The sequence below is a fragment of the Populus alba genome, chromosome 1 (assembly GCF_005239225.2).
Source record: "Populus alba chromosome 1, ASM523922v2, whole genome shotgun sequence".
In the NCBI taxonomy this organism is placed as follows: Eukaryota; Viridiplantae; Streptophyta; class Magnoliopsida; order Malpighiales; family Salicaceae; genus Populus; species Populus alba.
Window position 1 is genome coordinate 50,094,315 of NC_133284.1, and position 8,945 is coordinate 50,103,259.

Sequence of the window (8,945 nt, forward strand, 5' to 3'; positions counted from 1 at the left end):
CATCAGACATCAAACAACACCAACCTATACACCACAGTTGAATGGTGTAGCTGAGAGGAAGAATCGAACGATTCTTGACATGGCAAGAAGTCTGCTCAAAGCAAAGAAGTTGCCCAAGCAATACTGGGCTGAAGCTGTATCATGTGCAGTGTATCTACTAAATCGCTGCCCAACCAGAAGTTTGCAAGGAGTCATTCCAGAAGAAGCATGGAGTGGTCACAACGAGTCTTTGGTTGTGTGGCATATGCAAAGATCCCAGATGCAAGAAGAACAAAGCTCGATGATAAAAGTGAGAAATGCATCTTTGTCGGATATGGTGAAAGAAGGATGGGATACAAGTTGTATAATCCCATCACGAAGAAGGTGATTATGAGTAGAGATGTTATCTTTGAAGAAGATAAATCTTGGCAATGGAATGATAATCAAGAAGCAGTCAAATGGATCAACACTGATTTGATCCTTGAAGGTGAAGAAGTATCAACAGTACTTGCAGAAGAACCAATTGTACCTGCAGAAGAACCGATTGTGCCAGCAGCTGAACCACAAAGTCCGGTGATTATGCCAGCAGCTGAACCACAAAGTCCGGTACACAGATTCCCTGTATTCAACAGGAGGAACACACCAGGAGCATCATCATCAACACCACCATCAGCATCCTCATCAGAAGGACCAAGAAGCATGCGAAATCTTGAAGAGCTGTACGATGCCACTCAAGTCATGGAAGATACAACTTTGTTTTGTTTCCATGCAGATAGTGACCCATTAAGCTTCAATGAAGCTATCATAAAAGAGAAATGGATTAAAGCAATGGATGAAGAAATACATGCCATTGAGAAGAATGATACCTGGAAGCTGACTAATCTACTAGAAAACAAGAAAGCAATAGGTGTCAAATGGGTCTACAAGACGAAAGCCAAATTAGTGGATAAAGGCTACAAGTAGAGAGAAGGCATTGAAGGGAGAAGTATTCATGCTTGGCATGACATCCCTCAATTGAGTTTAAGGGGGAGATTTGTTGAATATTAAACTCAACAATCTAGAAGGTCAAGGAAGGCAACCACCCACTACCAGCCACAGCCGCCAGCCGCCTTAACACCACCGGCCGCCAGCCGCCTTCACACTTGAAAAGTTGAATTTTATTGTTTTGATTTCGTGTATAAATAAAGTGCCCAACTTATGTTAAATTGTGTGGAGAGAATAGAGAGAAACATTAGAGAGAAAGAGAGGGTGTGTATTGTAAGCTTTTCTTGTATTTGTAAGCTTGTGTTTTTGTAATAAAACTTTGTGTTTTATCCCCTCTGAGTGTTTCAAAGCTACTACCAGTGGTTTCTCCCACCAACAATTTGATCTGATGGATCCAATACTAAGAGAATCTTGCTCTAAGGACCAAGTCTTGAGATGCATTAAAGTTGGCTTGCTATGCGTGGAAGACAGCGCCTTAGATAGGCCAACCATGTCAGATGTTGTATCGATGTTAACAAGTGAAGCACAGTTACCGTTGCCCAAACAGCCATGACGTTTTCAAATCCAAGAACTGCCAAAGACGACGCAGCAATGAGTTTAAGGAATTCAGAAAGTAGTTCCAGGAATTACTTATCCACTTCAATTATGTATGGAAGATAGTTATATGATATTTTCAAAACTCGAGTCCTCAAGGACCTTCTCTTACGAAGAAGAAAAAAAGAAGGGAATTCTTACATTCATCTGAGAAGTATGACTGTTTCTTAGAAAAGATGAATCTGCAAAGTGCAAATTATTACAGAAGCATAGATTTAACTTATAACTCACAGGAAAGAAATATATCACAAATCATACTCTAGATTGAAAACAATATAATATGGTTCGAGGATTTAAGAAAATAAGATTAGAGGGTTTGACAGTACAAGAAGGTTTTGTGTTATGCTACGGACAACAATATAATTCTAACGTGATAGAGTTTTTTTTAGACATTTACTTTATCCAATGGATAATAGATATTATTAAATCTAATAATATGAATATCTGAAACTAACTCAATTATTTTTGTTTGATTGTTCATGTCGATTAGTTTTTTGACTACTCTGCACTGATGTGAAAGCTGACTTCAAATTGGCCTTGGAATATACAGGCAACGTGGATGGTTCTCTTCTTTCCATTGATCAGCACATCCCCTCCGAAATTCTCTTGGATTTTGACAGTTCCTTTCAATTAAACTTTGTAGCTAGTAAAGCTCTAACATCGGTTAGTTAAAGAATTTTTGCATATCTATGTTAGGGAACAAATAATAATAAGAGAATATGCAAAAAAATAATAATTATTAGAAGGATCAAACAAAACTTGAAAATTAATAAAAAAAAATATTACACAAATTTAATTAATTAGAAACTCATGGTCAAAAAAGAAAATAATATATTTTCCTAGCAGATTTAAAACATCATAAGTAATCAAATATTTTTATAATTAATATATGTTAAACATTGGGTTTTATGCATTGATCTTTTAACTTAACCTTAATGATTTATTAATATTAGGTTGGCTTCATGCTACGGGAGGGTCGAAAGGCTACATCTATGCTTTGTAATATTGACAAAGAAAATAAAGGATACACCTATATGTCTCGGTGGTTCAATGTTTGTTGCATTAGACTTGAAACCTTTGAAGAAAGGTTAACTCTTGATGATGTCGTGGCAGAAGACGAGGCCACTAAAAAAAGGGCAGGAGATGGATCAAGTGATGCTATTGATGAGCTCGAATCATTCAGTCGATTGGTCTTTCTTCTTAAGAGTACATAAATTAAATGATGTCATGGTTGTGAACTATGACATCAATTAAAATTTTATAGTGGTTATGAACGGTGATATTTAATTGATGTTGTGGTTCACAACCATAATATTTAAATAAATATTAACTTTTTGAATCGCGACATCATTTAAATCACTACTAGAATTTTTATATTTACAGACAGAATTTTTTGTTAGTATTTATACTATTATTCCATTAATAATTAATTTATCAAAGAAGAAGAAGAAGAGGCTCACCTTTTTTAATTAATAATTAATAATTAATAATTAAGTTTCTGATATGTTAATCCTTCTTCAAGCGGCAATGTCTCAATCCCAAGCCTAGGACAACAACAGAAAACATCATGAAAAAAAGACAGAAGATTTTACAGTAATGCACCCCGTGCCAGAGCATATAATTAGAAAAAATGGCCAAGTAATATACATTAAGCCATTTCTTTTTGGTAATAGAAGTGCTCCTTAACCTTTTTGAAGTTATTTTGCAATGAATCACTAGAATTAAACACCAAGTTATGACTCTAAATTTCCATATAAAAGATGCCCCGAGTTTTAGAATTTACCCGGGGGCAAGTCTCTGCAAGGGCACAAGGAGACGAAGGATGTGACAAAGGCTGAGGGGTGGGTGAGATGTTATGTCAAGAAATGATTTTGGAAAATTTCTTCATATTTGTTGAATAACTAAGATAAGAGTCTTTATTAAGGCAAGAACATAAGCTCTACCAATGATCTTAATAGGTTTTATAAGTAGTTATGAGTGACAAAAAAGAAGAAGAAGAAAGATGGACAAAGCAAGCCCCAAAAGTAGTATATGAAGAAAGAGAAAGATGAGAGAACATATGCGGATCAGTTTTTATTAACTAAATAAACGAGGTTATAATTATTAAAATTAAATTCAAAATACATATTGTACATATTGAAATATGTTACATAGTTTAAAGAACTGGGTTTTAACTAAGTTGTCTAGGTTGTAGATTAATTTATCTAGTTGATTAGGTTTTATTAAGTTAACTCTCATTTGGTTTTTCTAAACCTGAGTTGGGCTAGTTCTAGATTAAATTGTTAGGCTTAAATCGAATTTAATAATGCTGATTAAAACCATTTTATATGAAAAAAATTAAATTGTATAAAAGTAATTAATCGAAAATTTGTATTCCTTCTTATAAAGTTGAACCCATGTCGGGTTTTTTTATGGAAAAATGTGAATAAAAGGTTAACGCTAGGAAGCTCACTTTGCATGACAATGGTGGATATAGAAAACTTGCTACTTTTTTATGGAAATAACGTGTGGAAAAATCATGTTTTAATTTTGATAGCAATAGCATAATCAAACAGAACCACAAATGATAATATTTATGAAATACTTCATGTCATTTTGATTGTGATTGTGATTGTCATTGTCATGACAATAGATCTTCTTCTTCTTTTTCTTTCTAAAGTAGGTTATTAGTCTATTTTTTGTATCACAGTTAACAATTATACTTTTCAATTCTTAGATTTTTTGTGCAGCAAATATAGTAAAAGGCTATTCAAAACTTCCCTTTAAATACATACAATTTTTTCCATTTAAATCTCTAGTCTGTCAAACATTGCCCATCTGGGACCATAACAAGGCACATACTGGGAATATTATGGACTTGTTCAGCAATAACTAAGGCAAATGGCTCAAACTTTCTTAGCTAGGAAAACCAAGGCTTAAAATAACCGAATCGTCTTAAACTTCGAAAGTTTTCTGAATTAGCAAGTCCTTAACAGTAGAAAAGGTCACATTGTTTTATTAATTTAGCATGCACAAGACATTTCGTGCATCAATGCTTAAAAGAAAGGTAAACTTGATTTGTGAATAATAGTCAAATCTTGATTTAATTTCCGAGGCAACTCCTTTATGAGGTGGCAGTGAGAAATGAAAGAGGAAAGTTTTGGGCGAGGGGGGATTTGATAAGTTTTGAAGGGAATTCATTGTGTTTTCCATGCCCTTAACATATTTTTGGTGGGTCTTAGGATACATTAAATATTCATGTTGACCTCTTACCTTTTAAGCTGAAGTTTTTTTACTACTCTTCTGCATCGATGTGAATGCTGACTTCGAATTGGCCTTGGAATATACAGGCAACGTGGATGGTTCTCTTCTTTCCATTGATCAGCGCATCCCCTGCGAAATTCTCTTGGATTTTGACAGTTCCTTTCAATTAAACTTTATAGCTAGTAAAGGTCTAACATCGGTTAGCTCAAGAAGTTTTGCATATCTATGTTAGGGAACAAATAATAATAAGAGAATATGCAAAAAAAAAAAAAATTATTAGAAGGAACAAACAAAAATTGAAATTTAATAAAAGAAATATTACACTATATGTCTCTATGTTTTTGTGGTTAAATATTTGTTGCACTAGACTTGTAATGTTTAGAGAAAGGTTGATGATATTATGGCAGAGAACGATGCCACTCAAACATGGATGGGAAATGGATCCTGTCATGCTATTGATGAATCTGAATCATTCGGTCAACCAGTTCTTTTTTTTTTAAGAGTATTGAAATCAATTAATGTCGTAGTTGTGAACCGTGAGATCAATTTAATTGATTTTATTGTGGTTGTGAACTATTTCCTAGCAAGTTTCTCATTGTACAAATGTGTTCTCTCTGTTGACCATTGCCAACAAAACCTTTTCTTGTTTGCCTTCTTTTCTTATTGGTTTCTTAATTATTTTTTATCCTTCTTTCAGTTTTTTGATAAATTAGAAAAGAAAAAAAAATCGGCAGGTCAAACATGTGGGCTACCTTTTTATTTTCTTTCCGGTAAATCTAGAATTATAGCTCGTCATCTATTAAATACTTCTTATTTTTTCTTCCTTGTTCATGAATGTTACCTTGCATGGCTAGCTGGATCTACCGGTTCCTTCTGTTTTGTTTCTGCGCCTCTCAGGCTTTGGCAGCAGACACACTGTACCAAGGTGGTGATTCCCTCAATTCTTCCAGTACTCTAGTTTCCAAAAATGGGCTCTTCACTTTAGGATTCACAAGACTCGGCTCTGCCGAGTCGAATGCTAGCTACTTGGGAATATGGTACAGCAATGACACAAGCCACCCTTTTTGGCTAGCCAACAGAGCCAAACCCATAGCAGACAATTCAGGGGTTCTTGCAATAGATGGATCAGGAAATATGAAACTCACCTACTCTGGAGGTGATCCTGTTGAGTTCTATTCAAGTCAATCTTCTGCAAGCAATATAACAGCTAGTTTAGAAGATTCAGGCAATTTTGTTCTCAAAGATGAAAATTCTGGCAGCCAACAGGTCTTATGGCAAAGCTTTGACTTTCCTACTGACACATTCTTGCCTGGAATGAAGTTAGGGATCAACCATAGAACTGGCCAAACCTGGTCCCTCATGTCGTGGTTGAGCGACTTAGTACCCACTCCCGCCGGTGCTTTCACTTTTGAATGGAATACTAGCGTAAAGGAGCTGGTCATTAAGCGGCGAGATGTAATTTATTGGACTAGTGGACCATTGAGGAGCAATACTAGTTTCGATAGCTTTTCTCTGAATTCAGGGGATCTTGATTTCAGTTTTATTAATGATTCTAACGCTGACGAGGACTACTTTATGTTCACAGTTTCTGCAAATCAATTTACTCCTCAGGGTCAAAGGAATTTTTCAATGTGGCAGTTGAGATCTGATGGGGGCATAGAAGATCTAACTACTAGACGAATATATGGGGGCTCATCATGTAAAGGAAATAATAAAGATGGTGGTTGCGAGAGGTGGTCAGGACCGGCATGCAGGAGCAATAGGAACAGTTTTGAATTGAGACGAGGTGGCTTTGTTAACACAGTCCCTATTAAGGACGACTATAATTCTAGTCTTAGCATTAGTGATTGCATGGACATCTGCTGGAAAGATTGTCAATGTGTTGGTGTTACTACCAGAGGCAATAATGCCAACAATACTGGATGCACGTTTTATTATGGAAGCTTTACACAAGACCTGAGTGGAAATGCAATTCAATACCACATCATTGTTCAAGACTCTTCAGGTTAGCTGTTCTTTCGTTTTCTGGTTATCAATATATAACCCAACAATGTAATTAATTTTAAATAAATTCCCATTGGATGTAGGGAAAAGGAAAAGCAATTGGATATGGATTATTTTAGCTCCTTTGGGATTTGTTTCATTGATGGGGCTCGCGGGACTCTTGTGGTATCTGAGAAGGAGAAGACTTAGAGGTAACATTTTCTAAATAACAAACAAATTTACTGATTTTAAGACTAGTTGAATTCCGGGATTAGCTTACTTTATCATATCAATCTTAGCAGAGAAGTATCTCAATGAGTTGCTGACATTGGATTCAACGAACGATACGCTTGAACTCGAAAATGACGGAAACAAGGGCCATAATTTAAAGGTATATAGTGCAGCAACAATTATGGCTGCTACAAATTCCTTTTCTGCAGACAATAAACTTGGGCAAGGTGGCTTTGGACCAGTTTACAAGGTAGTTTGTTAAAAATTACTTCAAGAAAAGGATTGAAGAACTTATTAACTTTATATCTCAGGCCAAGTATTGAGTTGAGAGCTGTTTTACTTCAGGGGATATTGCCGGATGGGCGAGAGATAGCGGTAAAAAGACTGTCTAGAAGTTCAGGACAAGGGCTGGTGGAATTCAAAAACGAGCTTATACTCATAGCTAAATTGCAACACATGAATCTTGTCAGGCTCCTAGGCTGCTGCATTCAAGGGGAAGAGAAAATGTTAGTGTACGAATACATGCCTAATAAAAGCTTGGATTCATTTATATTTGGTAAGTTAATTATGCCATCATGCTATAAAGTGAATGGATCTCTGTTCTTGAAAGGTTGTGGACTTGGATGAATAACATTGCTGGGATATTTACTGTTATGTTTTAAATGCAGATCAATCAAAAAGGGAGCTGATAGACTGGAAGAAGCGATTTGAAATTATTGAAGGGATAGCTCAAGGGCTACTTTACCTTCATAAGTACTCGAGATTGAGGATAATTCACCGCGATTTGAAGGCTGGTAACGTACTACTTGATGAAAATCTGAACCCCAAAATTTCTGATTTTGGCATGGCAAGAATTTTCAAGATCAATGATTTAGAAGGAAATACAAACCAAATTGTTGGGACGCGGTAAGTATAGATTTACAGTTCTATGTGTCATTACTCTCTTAAGTGCTTAAAAATAACATAAAATTCACTTTGTCCATACAGTGGTTATATGTCCCCTGAGTATGTCATGGAGGGCATTTTCTCTGTGAAATCTGATGTCTTCAGTTTTGGAGTTCTACTGCTGGAAATTGTGAGTGGTAGAAGGATCCAAGGCCTCCTTGAAATAGACGGCCACCCTCTCAATCTTGTGGGATATGTAAGTTCATAAATTATACATTGCTAGCTGCATAAGCTTTTAATTTTAACATTAAACGTAAACTTGTTTCAGACATGGGAGCTATGGAAAGCAGGTAGCCCATTTGAGCTGGTGGATCCAATAGTAAGAGAATCTTGCTCTAAAGAGCAAGTCTTGAGTTGCATTCATGTGGGCTTGCTATGTGTAGAAGACAATGCAGTGGATAGGCCGATCATGTCAGAAGTTATATCGATGCTAACAAGTGAAGCACAATTACCACTTCCCAAACAGCCTGCATTTTCCAATGCAAGAATTATTGTGGAAGAAAATCCAGCAGAGACTGGTTCCATAAATGATGTTTCTATGTCAACCATGGATGCGAGATAGAGGTTCATTAGAGCGTTACATGGTTTATTTCTCCTCACATTTTGTATGTCATTCTCCATCAGTATTTTGCTTTTTCAATGCTTAGTCTTTTTTGGTGCTCTCAAAATTTCAAATTTCATTCGGAATATGCATAGAAGTTTTTAACAAGGTTGTATTTTATATTATATGTACCATTATTCGTTATGATATCTAATAAAATAATAAAGAGAACTAGCTTTATATATATATATGATGATGATGATGATGCATAAAATGTAAGATGTGCACAGATTTTCCAATGCAAGAAGTATTGTGGAAGAAAATCCAGCAGAGATCACTGGTTCCATAAATGATGTTTCTATGTCAACCATGTATGCGAGATAGAGGATAATTAGAGCGTTAGATGGTTTCTTTGTCCTCAGATTTTGCATGTCATATGTCTTTT

At 35.6% G+C, this 8,945-nt stretch overlaps 1 protein-coding gene across 2 annotated transcripts; it reads left to right on the plus strand.

Annotated features, from left to right (window-relative positions):
• The first annotated feature begins 5,616 nt into the window (after positions 1-5,616).
• Positions 5,617-8,521, plus strand: LOC118037839 (G-type lectin S-receptor-like serine/threonine-protein kinase CES101). 2 transcript variants are annotated; one of them, XM_035043959.2, is made up of 7 exons: positions 5,617-6,805; positions 6,888-6,995; positions 7,086-7,264; positions 7,360-7,570; positions 7,683-7,920; positions 8,002-8,155; positions 8,228-8,521. In XM_035043959.2, exons 1-7 carry the CDS (start codon positions 5,635-5,637, stop codon positions 8,519-8,521), a joined length of 2,355 nt encoding a protein of 784 aa, XP_034899850.1. In that variant the 5' UTR covers positions 5,617-5,634. The 2 variants fall into 2 exon arrangements, with proteins under 2 accessions (XP_034899850.1, XP_034899851.1); XM_035043960.2 differs by having other exon boundaries at positions 5,617-6,586.
• Positions 8,522-8,945: the final 424 nt, after the last annotated feature.